The sequence below is a fragment of the Pelophylax lessonae genome (genome assembly GCF_965119305.1).
Source record: "Pelophylax lessonae genome assembly, chromosome: 8".
NCBI lineage: Eukaryota > Metazoa > Chordata > Amphibia > Anura > Ranidae > Pelophylax > Pelophylax lessonae.
This window is the reverse complement of record NC_138775.1, coordinates 232,109,630-232,124,958: the sequence shown is the minus strand read 5'-3', so window position 1 is coordinate 232,124,958 and position 15,329 is coordinate 232,109,630. Positions and strand designations below refer to the sequence as shown.

The following is a 15,329-nucleotide window of genomic DNA, read 5'->3' as shown; positions in this document are numbered from 1 at the left end:
CTTTCACCTTACTGCCCAAAACATTACCTCTTATCCCCCAAAGCTGTTGCAGTTAATTGTTTAAATAAACATCAACTCAAAATGATACAATTTTGCCTAAGGCCTCACAAAGCCTAGAGCCGCCTCTGCAAATATATATCATATAATGTAATGTTTGTTTAAACATAAATACAGTGCCTTGAAAAAGTATTCATACCCTTGAAATGTTCCACATTTTGTAATTTACAACCAAAAACATAATTGTTTTTTTGGGGAATTTATGTGATAAACCAACACAAAGTGGGACACATTTGTGAATTGGAAGGAAAATGATAAATGGTTTTTAACATTTTTTACAAATAAATATCTGAAAAATGTGGTGAGCATTTGTATTCAGCCCCCCTGGGTCAATGCTTTGTAGAACTACCTTTCACTGCAATTACAGCTGCAGGTATTTGTGGGGATGTCTCTACCAGCTTTACACATCTAGAGAATGAAATTTTTGCCCATTCTTCTTTGCAAGATTATTCAAACTTTGTCGGGTTGGATGGAGAGTGTCTGTGAACAGCAATTTTCAAGTCTTGCCACAGATTCTCAATTGGATTTATGTCTGGACTTTTAACAATATATAAAAAGAATTCCCATGTGGATTCAAAATAAGTATGCAAGCATGGTATGCAATTGGTTAACGAGAGTTACAGATGTTGTACTGATCTGGCAGGGTCAACGCGTTTTGCATTACGCTTCCTCAGGACCCCAGATGGTTGGGTAACCTCTCCTCCAATGCAATGCGCTGCGCCATCCACAGGGGGCTGCACGCGATGGGGAGCAGACCAAACCCACCTAGGATTGTTGGTGGATGTTGGTGGATGTTGAAAGAGAGGGACGGCTGGGTGGCAGATGATGTTACTTAAATCAAATGAGCACTTCACTTGTATAAGAGGGAATCACAGCGGAGCTGTTTTGTAGGTTCCATATATCACCCCAAGGAAAGGGAGAAATAAGGGGGGAAGGGGGAGGAAAGAGGGGGGAGAGGGGGGGAAAGAAGAGGGGAATGTGGGGTGTAAAAGCGGACGGGCGGGAGTCCGTATTGTTGGAATATAATCTTTTAGATGTTTATCTTCGTAGGATAGGTAACTTGTGACCCAGACTAGTCACTATAGGATGTCTCTATTTGGGAGTATCCCAGAGAGGAAAAGTATAGGAGGAAATACACATTCCCGTGTCCCACTAGATGGCAAGAAAATCCTCTAGTAATTTGGGTCTGCCTGTCTCCACATCCCAGCCGTCTCTTTTAACATCCACCAACAATCCTAGGTGGGTTTGGTTTGCCCCCCATCGAGTGCAGCCCCCTGTGGATGGTGCAGCGCATTGCATTGGAGGAGAGGTTACCCAACCATCTGGGGTCCTGAGGAAGCATAATGCAAAACGCGTTGACCCTGCCAGATCAGTACAACATCTGTAACTCTCGTTATCCAATTGCATACAATGCTTGCATACTTATTTTGAATCCACATGGAAATTCTTTTTATATATTGTTAATTGTTTCTTTTTAATATAAATTTTCAATAAAATGTAACAATTTTAACTATTAATTGTGCCTACTCAGTCTGTGCCTCTAAAGTCCGCCACTTTCTGACTGGGCAACTTAGGTTGCACCATTCATTTTATCCGATGTACAGTGTTAGTTTTCTTTCACATATAGCATTTTGCTTTTAGGCCAAAAAGTTCAATTGTGGTCTCATCTGACCAAAGCACCTTCTTCCACGTTTTAGCTGTGTCCCCCACATGGGTTCTCATAAATTAAAAATGGGACTTCTTATGTTTTTTTTTTTTTTTTTCTCAACAATGGTTTTCTTCTTGCCACTCTTCCATAAAGGCCAGATTTGTGGAGTGCAGGATCAATAGTTGTCCTGTGGACAGATTCTCCCACCTGAGCTGTGGATCTCTGCAGCTCCTCCAGAGTTACCATGGGCCTCTTGGCTGCTTCTCTGATTAATGCTTTCCTTACTCGCCCTGTCAGTTTAGGTGGACGGCCATGTCTTGGTAGGTTTGCAGTTGTGCTATACTCTTTCAATTTTTGGAATATGGATTGAACAGTGCTTGGTGAGATTTTCAAAGCTTGGGATATTTTTTATAACCTAACAATGCTTTGAATTTCTTCACAACTTTATCTATGACCTGTCTGGTGTGTTCCTTGGCCATCATGATGCTGTTTGTTCACTAAGGTTTTCTAACAAACCTCTGAGCGCTTCACAGAACAGCTGTAATTATACTGAGATTAAATTACACACAGGTGGACTCTATTTACTAATTAGGTGACTTCTGAAGGCAATTGGTTCCACTAGATTCTAATTAAGTGTATCAGAGTAAAGGGGGCTGAATACAAATGCATGCCACACTTTTCAGATATTTATTTGTATAAAATTTTGAAAAATATTTATCATTTTCCTTTCACTTCACAATTATGTGCCACTTTGTGTTGGTCTATTACATAAAATCCCAATAAAATACATTTGCGATTTTGGTTGTAACGTGACAAAATGTGGAAAATTTCAAGGGGCATGAATACTTTTTCAAGTCACTGTATATAGTAAAAAATATATTTTGCACTTATCTTTTTCAAGTGCTAACAGGACTATAATGTTATTTGTGTTTCTAAAAAAATCCATGGGTACATAAATTGTTTCCCTTGTCAAAATTATGTCCATCTGTGTCTTTTATTTTCTGTGCACAGAAATTCTTGTATAATTTCAATTTTTATCCCAATACCCAATGGCAGTCAGGGTGTCATTGTCTAGCCTGTAGAGGTCTGTGCGTCCTTCCATGGATATGCCTCCCCAGACCATCACTGACCCACCACCAAACCAGTCATGCTGAACGAGCAGCATAATGTTCTCCACGGCTTCTCCAGACCCTTTCATGTCTGTCACATGTGCTCAGGGTGAACCTGTTCTCATCTGTGAAAAACACAGCACGCCAGTGGCAGACTTGCCAATTCTGGTGTTTAATGGCAAATGCCAATCAAGCTCCATGGTGTCGGGCAGTAAGCACAGGGCACACTAGAAGATGTTGGGCCCTCAGTCCACCCTCATGAAGTCTGTTTCTGATTGTTTGGTCAGAGACATTCACATCAATGGCCTGCTGGAGGTCATTTTTTGGGACCTGGCAGTGCTCATCCTGTTTCTCCTTGCACAAAAGATTAGATACCGGACCTTCTATGGCCCTGTCCAGCTCTTCTAGAGTACCTGCCTGTCTCCTGGATCTCCTCCATGATCTTGAGACTGTGCTGGGAGATACAGCAAACCTTCTGGCCATGGCACGTATTGATGTGCCATCCCAAAGGAGTTGGACTGCCTGTTCAACCTCTATAGGGTCAAGGTATTACCTCATGCTAACAGTAGTGACACTGACCCTAGCCAAACTCAAAACTAGTGAAAAACAGTCAAAAAAATATGAGTAGCGAAAAAAGGTCAGTGGCCTGCATCTGTAAAACCATTCCTGTTTTGGAGGTTGTCACATTGTTGCCCATCTAGTGCACCTGGTAATTTCATTAACACCAAAGCAGCTTAAACTGATTAACAACCCCCTCTCCCTTTGCCCAAAAAAGGGATACTGCAGCGAATCTGCCACTGGGACCACTTTTATGTGAAAAGTTAGTAAGAAAATACAGGGGTTATGGCAGCTATCTGCTGCCATAACGCCGGTATTTAACGTTAAAGCACCGACGTAAAACTGGCGCGGGCGGTCCAGAAGTGGTTAAATACCACCAAAATAAAGCTCTATTTATGTGAAAAAGGAAAAAAAATGTCATATAGGTACAGTGTTGCATGACTTGCAATTGTCATTCAAAGTGCGACAGCGCGGAAAGCTGAAAATTGGCCTGGGCAGGAAAGAGGTAAAAGTGGTTAGTATTGAAGTGGTTAAGGGCCATTTCACACTAGAGCGGACAGCTCTTTACCTGTCCAGCATCTATCTGCTCCCGATTGCGCTAGGGGACAGTGTGGTTTGTGAATCTGCACTTAACATTTCTACCTTTTTTCTTTTTGTTTTGGACAAACTTTATTTGAGGTGTACAAAATGTACACTTCCTTCGTGTCAGCGTACAGCAGCACGATATGATGCGCTGCTGTACAGTGCCTTGCGATTCTGTACAGTGCACTGTGGGAAAATGAAGCGTGTCTGTATTTAATCGCAGCTCCAGGTTATTTTGCCATGTGAATGGAACATACAGGAAACAATTGTTTTCTGTATATTAATGCACTGACAGGCATTTTACAATGCAATAAAATGTCTGTCTCCGCACAATGTGTAAATACAACCTTAAATTAAACTTTTAAAGTAAAATGCTGTATCTGTTTTGTACTTATGATTAGGGATCAACCGATTATCAGCAATGCCGATATATCGGGGGCCGATATGCACTTTCCCCGATATATCAGAATCGGGCCCTGAGGTTACCAATATTGCCGATAATCCAGGAAAGTGCTGTACCGGAGGGATGCCTGCAGCTAGAGGCATCATCCTTGTACCGGCGTCCATAGCCGACGGTCAGCTGTCTTGTAATGACAACCGATGTGGCTGAGAAGCCGCTTGGCTGTCATTACAAGGAGCGGGAGGGGACGTCTCCCCCTCCTGCCGCATTCCGCGGCTCGCCTGGGTATCCCATCCCACCAGGAGACCCGGGCATCCTACCTGCACGGCCGCCGAAGAGAAGACCCGATCAAAGCCGCACTTGGCTCTGATCGGGTCTCCATGTAAAAACCCGGAAGTGATGACTTTTAAAAATGCTTTTAAGTGCAGAGAAGTGGTTTGGGGTTTTTTAGACCCCCAAATCCTTCCACAACTGTACCTGTTAAAAATAAATAATAAAAATCATTTTTTTTTAAAATGTCCGAAAATATCGGCCAATATCGGCCGATACCCATATCCAATGACCAAAATATGGGTATCGGCACTAAAAAAATGATATCGGTCGATCACTACTTATGAATTGTTTTGTAAAATGTATTTAAAAAATGTATTATTTTGAAAACAATTAAAAAAACTAAACTTTTTACTGCCATTTGCTTTATATACAGTACTAAACATGTTGATTTTTGCCATTCAGTTTAGTTGACATTCTCTTAAAATATAATATGATTTATTTTCGCATGCTATTTTTGCATGCTAAAATACTACATGGGAATGATGAATCATGCTTTTAATAAGAAGCAATCCCTTGTAAACATTTTTTTATATGTAACTGCTTCATTTATCTACCTTAAATGAAGCCCTTGGTGTTCCTAATTTATCTATCACTGTTAAAAAAAAAGATATTTATTAAATGGAATTATTTTAGAAACAGATGTCACTAAACAATTACAAACAGCTTTAATACATAAACAGCATAGAGCAAAGTTGCCAGGAAAGATTTTCAGTGGCAAACTTTATCAAATATGAGTGGCTTCTATTTTTGTCATTGAAAATGGCTCCTAAAACTTTTCCTACAGCTCTAATCTTCTCCTATACTCTGATTTTGTCCCAGTTCCCCCCAAGTGTCTGGTGCTGCTTTGGACACTGTCAATAGAATTCTGGAAGGGCTTTAGTCACCATGAGAAGTCTTACAACTAATGAATTATTTCTAGTGCCCCTAGCCCTAAAATTGAAATAACTAGAAACCTAACAAGGGTATTAAACAATATTTTGCTAAACCCTTGGGACATTTTAATATTCTTCAATTAGGAAAAACACAATAACAAGAACATATTAAACAGCATTATGTTTCTTTTCAAACGACATATATTCATTCCTAAGGTGTTCAAAACTGGTAAAATTGGCCTATATGGCACTGCCATAGATTTGTAGAAACATTAGACAATAAAATGTCTTCATTACAGATTCCCTTTAATGATACACAAAAAGCAATACTCATTTTCATTACTGCACAGAGCTAGTTTAATTTTCCATGCTGTGTTTTTTTAGATATTATGTGATTTTTTTTTTATTCACCCTTTATGTTTTTACTGGTTTTCTGTTCTCTTGTATATTCTTGGGTTGTTTTGTTTTTCCGCTCTGAAATGTTATTATAAAATATAAGTTTACGGTTATGATTGTTAACATTACTTTAATGGCTATCAATGGAATTTCAGTCTTATGGAAATGCAGGATGTTGATTAATGTAAAACTTCATTTTTTTTTTTCTTTGGTTTATAGCAGCTATTCTCCATCAGAGTTCTTTGGAACCCTGGGGTTCCACTAAAGGTTAATATGGGTTCTTTGAGTTGTGGATGATTTACCTCCTATTTGACAATACAAACACATGGACACTGCCCTCACCTATAACTGGCCTTTGCAGCAAGGGGCACATGGAAGAGCAATGCATGTAAAACAAAATCAAAGAAATTCCAAGCTCAACTTACGGACCAACCTGCTAACCAACCCAATTATCCTGTCTCACAGTATGTGTTAAAAAACGGGGGTTTAGTTTGCACACATTTGCAAATAAATCCGTAAGCTACAGAGCCTCATCAAAGTACCCGGGTATTTTCTGTAGTCATAACTCTAAATTTGAGAGCCTCCACAGTGAAAGCACATGCACAGGCTGATCGGTAAGTTGAACTTGGAATTTCTTTGGTTTTTTTTGTTTTCCTTAACAATGCCTACATAGTTGCAATTATCTTTTTAGCTGCCTGTAAGAGTACTTCTAAATTTGAGAGCCTTCACAGTGGAAGCACATGAATTATAATAGATAGGCAGAGGGCAGGTAAGCCTGGAGTGAGCACAACCCTCCTTAAAGGCGTAGGGGTACACCGGACACCCAGCACATGGAACAATGGCAGCAAAGGTGTCCAGTATGTCCCCTATAACTGGCTTTTGCGGCAAGGATCACATGGAAGCCCAACGCATGCAAAACAAAACTAAAGAAATTCCAAGCTCAACTTACTGACCAGCCTGAAACCAACCAAATTGTCCTGTCTAACAGTATGCCTTAAAAAACAGAGGTTTTGTTTGCACACATTGGCAAATAAATGCGTAATCTACGTCCAGGCCACTTTTTGCGATTCGGCACTGTGCGACTTAAACTGATAATTGCGCGGTCGTGCGACGCCGTACCCAAACAAAATTTACGTCCTTTTTTTCCCACAAACAGAGCTTTCTTTTGGTGGTATTTGATCACCTGTGCGATTTTTACTTTTTGCGCTATAAACACAAAAAGAGCATAAATTGTGAAAAAATAACAATATTTTTCACATTTTTTTATATGAAATTCCCCCCAAAAAAATGTAAAAATCAAATTTTTTTTTACATTTTTGGCCAATTTGTTTTCTGCTACAAATATTTGGTAAAAAAAATCACAATGCCGTAGTGACACTGTGATTGGCTGAGGGACACATGGACATTAACAGTTTGTTTAACTGTAATTCTCACTCTAGTGCCAGAGGCTACAGTGCCACCTACTGACGGAAGGGAGAAACACAGTCAAACCAGGTCAAGAAGGGAAGTCCAATTAATCACAGAATAATTACAACCAAGCTAGTTAAGGCTCAGCAAACTAAATTTAACAGCAACCTTGCATAAAGACAAGGGTGCTACATTAACAAAATGCTGGTCTATAGAATGAGGATGGGTTAGAACATCTGTTTATTACCATTTGTGTTCCTGTTGGGAAGGTTTCAATTTACATGCTGTGTGGTCATCAAGGCACAAGTGAAGGTACATTTCTCCAGGACAAAGACAACAAAATAAACCCAACAGAAGTTCTAACTCTTCTCCACTCTATTTCAAACATAAAAAAGCTTTGGCTGGATATGGATTCCTAAAAACGACAGTTAGGATGAACAATGGCAGCATTATATAGCTCAAACACAATCAGAACAAGCTGTTTGATGCTTCCCTATAGTTTCTAGCCGCTCAGCATATAACAATTTTTATGCCCATTCTGACAGGGTTAAAATGGCATGGTTACAGACTGTTACACTCTTATTTAGTCTATATAGGACTAAAAATACTACAGAGCCAAGATTTGTAATTCTCACTTTCTCCTCAATTCTTGTTCCATTTTTTTTTATGTCAGATGATGACTGTGCCAACAGCTTTACCCCAAACCAAGTTGCCCGCATGCATTGTTACCTCGATCTCAAATATCAAGGATGGACCCGGACTCACAAACCTTCACCTGTTCCTTTGGCACCAATAGTTGTTAAACAGAGCATGGATTCTCTCACTATTCACTGGCTACCTCCTATCAGTGGAGAACTCTATGAAAGGTAGCATGGAAAGAATGTTTAAATAGAACACTTGAAAAAAATTAATCTAATTAAAAAAAAGATGCAGTGTTAGCTTGAGATACCAGTTAAAATGTTAAGGTTTTAATACTTTAGTTGCTTATATCTATAATTAAACTAATTGGATACACAGAGAAGATGCATTTTACTGACATTAAAACAGTATTACTATGTGTCTTTTGCATTAATAAGGCATTGTAGCCTTTTTTTCTTTTAAAAGTCAAACTCCAGCCAGAACTTTATGTTCCATTTTGAATAGAGTTGGGAAGGGTTAGAACTTCTGTCAGGATTTCATTGCTAGCTGTGCACCTGTTGGGGGGGAAATCTCCCTACTTCTGATTGGGTTTTATTGCTGTCTGTGCCTTCCTATCCTGGTGATGTCCTCGTTTCTATTAATTTTGCAGTGATGACAGGGATATAAAGTGAGGGAAAATCTCCCCAGTGGGGTCACAAGAAGAATTCAAATCCTGATATAAATTTTACCTTTCTAAAGCCTCGTACACACGCACCGATTGTTGGCCGACCGATTGGCCGTCTTTTGTCCAGTGTTGTTGTGTTGGTTGAAATGTGCTCTAGACTGCATACGAATTTTGTTGGCCAACAACAACCAACTTCAGAAGTGATGTCATGTTCTGGTTTACTTTTCGTGTGTTTTTACTTCTCTGAGCATGCCCAGTCTTGCTCATCACATTGTTGTCTGCCGAAATCTGTACTGACTGAAGAACAATCGGCCGTTCTGGTGATGGCCGACAAAAATGTAATAGCATGCACACCAGATTTTATTCGGCCGAAAAGTCGCAGTCGGTTGTCGGAATCATCATACTAACAAGCCGACAATCGGCCGATTGACGTTGGCCGAAAATTAATGGCCAACAATCGGTGCGTGTGTACGATGCTAGACTCTATCCAAAACTGAAAAAACAAACCCCAAAACTAACATATTTGGCTGGGGTTAGGCTTTTAACCATAATTTTTTGCTGGACTGTGTTAAAGGAGCATGCGTTTATGTATATAACCTAAATATAATAGAGCAGTACATTTACCCTCACTCACTGTTTATTACCTAAGGTTACAACCAAACTCCAGACAAATAGCCTAATACCCAGATAAAATTTGAATATGGGAGCTGTTTTACCTGCCAAATTATTTATTTTATGTAATGGCTGCATTTGTTTTCTTTTTTTCATTTTTTTTCCCTTTATTTTCACCTGGTGATCCAGCCAAAGGGCTGTTATTTTTTCAACTTCCTATTACAAGCAAAGCTGTCCAGCAAAAGTGGCAGTTAAAGGGTTGAAACAAACCATCACTGACAGGGGTGCTTAAAAAAAGCGTGTTGAAAAGTGGCCAGAATTCATCTTTAATTTGATAGTCAAGTTCATCTAACTATACCATAAACTGACAGTGCTGTTGTCCAAAGGTGTCTCAGTCACTCCACCATCCAGAATGGAGACACCCTAAGACAGGGTGTGTGTTACTGGCCAGATCACCAGGTGAAAATAAAGTTAGAAAAAAAAAAAAACTTAAAAAAAATCTTCTACATTTAAGGATTGGTAAGCCGCAGTATATTACATTTCTGTTTTTGGGTTTAATACAGCTTTAAGCAACAGTTACAGGTCTTGTCCTTCACCCAGCCTGTGATTGGACAGTGAAAAGCAGTAGACACACATCTCTTTGTCACCCTGCTCTCTCCTCCTGGCAGCATGTTTCTTATTATCACATAAGCATTGCAGAATAACTCATTAGTTCCTTGCACTGCTTCTCCTTCTTCAAGTTGGAGGGTTGCTCTATAGTGATTGCAAGAGGCTATTACCATTCAGGTACTTAAACTGGTTGTACAATAGAAATAAAATACGATAAAATACTGTATGCATTAATAAATACAGAGCTGCAGTAATTTGTATATTTTATATCTACCTAGAGTTCAGCTTTAAGGTAAGGTGTGATGCCCAGGCTCCGATCAGGCATACAACATACACACCAACCTATTTTACTGGTATAATCCAGGACATTGTCCCCTGCATCATGGCAACGCCTGCATTATGTTTACAGGATATTATGGTTAATCTGACAAAACTTTATTAATACACAGATGGCAATGATACAGATTTTAAAACTTCCAAAACCTTTACCATGCAGCATGGATCAGCAATGGCAGGATGGTAGATATTATTGATGCATTATAAATGAGCAATATTGTTTTAGAATGCATATGCACGTGTATTATTGGTTATAATTTCTTATTAATTGCAACATTTTTCAAAGCTATAATTGTACCTGGTTCTCAAAAACGTGAAAGATTTTTTCTTTCTCTTCTGCAGAGAGTTAGGATCTATGTGTGAGTTGTGCGCTGCTGACGGGTCTTTACAACAATATGCTTACCAAGCTTCCTCTCCTCGTGTGTGTGACAACTCTGGTTACTGGACCCCAGAAGAAGCTGTTGGTATGGATTTTGCCATACTGTTCACATGCAAATAAACCAATTCAATTTAATATTGGTCTTGTTGCACCACTTGGGTACTAGATAATTATGTGTAGTTTGGCATTTGAAGTTCAGTAGTATGCTCAAGTTTCATTAACCACCAGTAATAAACTGAACTATTTTAAAATGTCTAGTAACGTAGTATGTACACATGCCCTGGTAGATGCCTTTTGGTAATTTATTATAGTTGTTAAAATAAGTGGAAAGTACCTAACTTGTTCTTTTTTGATCTAGGTCCTCCAGATGTAGACCAGCCTTGCATGCCGAGCTTACAAGCATGGAGTCCTGAGCTTCACATCTTCAATACTAATATGTCTGTCCCTTGTACTCAGCCACTGGGGTGTATTCTGGAGCTCAATTTCCTAAAAGCTGTCCAACCCCAGGCCCTCACCATTTGGATAACTTATCTCTCCACTAATGTGCCCACCACACTGTCTGATGTTGAGTTAGTGACGGAACATAATGAGTCATTGCACCTGGGAAGTATGGAAGCCTTCTGTGATACTCCTCTGACCATCAGGCTGACCACAGACCAGAAAGTGTCCACAGTCCGTATTTACACATTTGATGCAAGAATGGAGATAGATGCAGTTCTTCTGGTATCTGTACCTCTTAATCCTATTTGCTCAACCTGCAGGTCTGTAAAGTACAGAGTAATTCGTAATCCTCCTTTTCTGAGAGATCAACATCTGAGAAGAACCCAGGCAGAGCGCTTTTATACAGACACGTGAGTAGAACCAATAGTACCCAAGCTAGGTGAATACAAGAAGTATGTAGTGTTGTTGTTTAAAATGAAAGTCAACAAATCTTGTACCTATTGAAAACTCATTAAGTATGAGAATTAGATGCCACTGGTCTCTTAGGAGTAGCTTGTGAGCTGCATGTGTTACTTTACTCATGGATCACAGCAGCCTTTCTACAGATGTTTTGTGCCTGTCTGCCAGTGGTGACTCTAGGAACGATATATGGGGGGGGGGGGGGGGGCAAATAAGATACCACAGCCAAAACTGGGGGTGCCACTCATAATTTTTACCACTGAATCATACCACTGAAAAAAACTAAATAAGTATATATAAATAAGGTTACAAAATGGGAGAGTAATGCAGTATGAAACGATACCTTTCTATTGTACTAACCTAACACTTAAAAGACAAGCTTTCAACAATTTTCCTTTCTTCCTCAGGTATTGCTTCAGACCTGAGAAAGAGGAAAACTCTAAAAAGCTTTTCCTAATAGTTTAAAGCTATTTCAGCAAACAGTTTAAGCAGTAATAGCCCCTAGTATTGGTGCCAGATTATGCAGTAATAACACCTAGTATTGGTGCCAGTTTATGCAGTAATAGCCCCTAGTATTGATGCCAGATTATGCAGTAATAACCCCTAGTATTGGTGCCAGTTTACGCAGTAACAGCCCCTAGTATTGGTGCCAGTTTATGCAGTAATAAAGCCTAGTATTGGTGCCAGTGTATGCAGTAATAAAGCCTAGTATTGGTGCCAGTGTATGCAGTAATAAAGCCTAGTATCGGTGCCAGTTTATGCAGTAATACCTGCTAGTATTGATGCCAGTTTACGCAGTGATAAATCCTAGTATTCATGCCAGTTTACGCAGTAATAAATCCTAGTATTCATGCCAGTTTACGCAGTAATAAAGCCGCGGGCCACAATGTGCGGAGCAGGTGGATGACAGGTCAGTGTCCACTCAACATATGCAAAGAAGACACAGCCCGCTGTACTCTATGGGCTCTGTGATCCGATCCACCCAGACAGAAGGGGACAGATCCCTTTCTGTTTTTTTAACCACTTTACCACCGGAGGATTTTGCTGTCTTACGTCTGGGCCACTTTTTGCGATTCAGCACTATGCGACTTTAACTGACAATTGCGCGGTCGTGCGACAGCGTACCCAAACTAAATTTACGTCCTTTTTTTCCCACAAACAGAGCTTTCTTTTGGTGGTATTTGATCACCTGTGCGATTTTTACTTTTTGCGCTATAAAAAAAAAGCGTAAATTTTGAAAAAATAACAATATTTTTCACATTTTTTTTATATGAAATTCCCCCCCAAAAATGTAAAAATCAAAATTTTTTTACATTTTTGGCCAATTTGTTTTCTGCTACCTATGTTTGGTAAAAAAAATCGCAATAAGCGTATTTTGATTGGTTTGCTCAAAAGTTATTGTGTTTACTAACTAAGGGAAAGATTTCTGTCATTTTTGGTGTTTTTTTTTTTTTAACGAGTAATGGCGCCGATCTGCGATTTTTTTTTTTGCGGGACTGCAATATTGCGGCGGACCGATCGGACCCTTGACTGACATTTTTGACACTTTTGGGGGTACCAGTGACATTACTACAGTAATCCGTGCTATAAATATGCACTGTTACTGTAAAAATGACACTAGCAGGGAAGGGGTTAATTTTTATTGGTGATCAAGGGGTTAATATATGCCTAGTGCTTACTGACGTGTGTGGGGGGAGGGGGCTATGTGACATAAGGAAAGATTGCAGGTTCAGCTACGCTGAACCCTGCAATCTGACCCTGCCTGTCACTTAGGAGATCCGCCCGCTTGTGTTTACACAAGCAGGCGGATCTCCACACTCGATTCCCTGATGATCGGGGAAGAGCAGCGGCGATCGTCGCCGCTCCTCCCCTGGCCCGACTCCCGCTGTGAATGAATACGCACCGCCGAGAGAGGGGAATGTCTGGTGACATAGGTCTACGTCGCCAGACGTTATCGAGCCACTTTGCCGCAGTAGAGCTCTAGTGAGCAGCGGCAAAGTGGTTAAGTGGATCAGCTTGGAGATAGGTGGGTGTAAACAGGCACAAGCCTGTTTACATCTGCCACTCTATAAAGGTGAATGGAGAGTCAGATTTGGTCCACCTGAAAAACAGACAGGCAGACCCGACACTTCTTCCTCAGGATTCCTGCAGGTATCGCTGGCTGATGCTGTCCCCCAGGTGGGTATGACTGGTGGCTGCTGCTGGCTGTCCTCCAGGGCTGGTACTTCTGGCTAGTACTGCTGGTGAGTACTGCTGGCTGGTACTGCTGGCGGGTACTGCTGGTGGGTACTGATGGCAGGTACTGTTGGTGGGTACTGAGTGTGAGTGTCTGCGCTGCTGTATATAATCAAATTAAATAGAAAAATTAAATAGATAGGATAAACAATATTTTACCTGCCAATGCCTATTATTATTATTATTAACAGTATACAGTAATTATATAGCGCTAATAATGCAATTCAATGTAACAGGAATCAGAGGTCACTGTTTGTTAGAGCTTATAATACAAGGGGGGGGGGGGTCAAGTGATACAAAAGGTAATACCTATGGAGGATGAGCTGATGGTGAAAGTAAAAAAACAGTATATTAGTTAGAAGAAGGATAGGCTTACAGTATAAAAAAAGAGATTGTTGATGAGATGAGAGATAGCCAGGGAATTAACTTGGAGCTTAGTGGTGTCGTTGGCTAAGAAGGGGCATATTTTTGAAGATGTTGCGGACATTGAGATGGCATGATTTGGACAGTGTTTGGATGTAGGGCTGAGAGAAGAGTCCAGGGTTACATTTAGCGCCTTGGCGTGCGGAGACGTACTGATAGTTCCCGTCAATCTTGACAGAGAATTTAGAGACAGGGGCAAGTGCGGGAGGAAATATTATGAGCTCAGTTTTGGAGAGAGTTTGATGAAGTGGTGTGCTATCCATATTGATGTATCTTTTTTTGTCATGAAGAACAAGGGAATATAGTTTATCATACTGTTAGTATGTCGTTTGTGAGTTTTAGGAGAGCAGCTTCTGTGGAGTGTTGCGGGAGAAATCCCAACTAAATGGAATCAATAAGGTTATTCTCAATGAGGTGGCTGCTCTTGAGGTTGTAACTAGGAGGTTTGGGGTAAAATGGAGCAAGGAGATTGGTCTTAGGTTGTTAAGATTGGTGGGGTTCAGTGGGGGCTTTTAAAGTATTTGCATGACTTGCACCTTGCAGTACACGTTAGATTTTCAGATAGTTCTTTCAGCAGCTAGACACATAAATTAATAAAATGGCTGAGATTAAATCTTCTGATTGAAGTTTTTAGCGCTTCTGAATCACAGCTTTTCACTCAAGTGCTTACACTGCTGAACTAAAACTTTGATCATCCATCAAGTCTAGATTGGGCTAAACTGCTCATATAGTAAGATGTGAGATCAGAAGTGAAGAAACCCCCAATACAGCACTCTCTCCTCCATATAAACTTTAGTTGAGAATACTCTGCTGTTATGTTTTCTGTACTTATTGTGCTGAAAGTGTGGTCTACATATATTCCTTGCCTTTTTTAATTGTGCATTGTATATAAATGCACCTAACTTATGAGATCATCAGTGACAAAAACACTCTGTATGAGGTATTTGTGTCACCTGTACATGGTTCATTGGGGGAGCCCTTGTAGCATGAGATGCCGTTTTGGTTGCTTAAGACTGGTTAAGTTAAAGTTCTTCCATATCTACATAAACCACCATGCCATATTATATGGTACTGTTTTGGCTGATGTAACCAGAGCTAGTCATTTTAGAACAAGAAGAATTTTTAATGAATATAAGACTGAGGTTATGAGAAAATACCCCCTTTACATTC

At 40.0% G+C, this 15,329-nt stretch overlaps 1 protein-coding gene across 1 annotated transcript in view; it reads left to right on the top strand.

Moving 5' to 3' along the window:
- PAPPA2 (pappalysin 2) overlaps positions 1-15,329 on the top strand; it is a 293,674-nt gene that overhangs the window by 105,147 nt on the left and 173,198 nt on the right. The window contains exons 5-7 of the mRNA XM_082266022.1: positions 8,036-8,228; positions 10,565-10,686; positions 10,960-11,452. Coding sequence (XP_082122148.1) covers positions 8,036-8,228; positions 10,565-10,686; positions 10,960-11,452 — 808 coding nt within the window. The remainder of the gene's footprint in view (positions 1-8,035; positions 8,229-10,564; positions 10,687-10,959; positions 11,453-15,329) is intronic.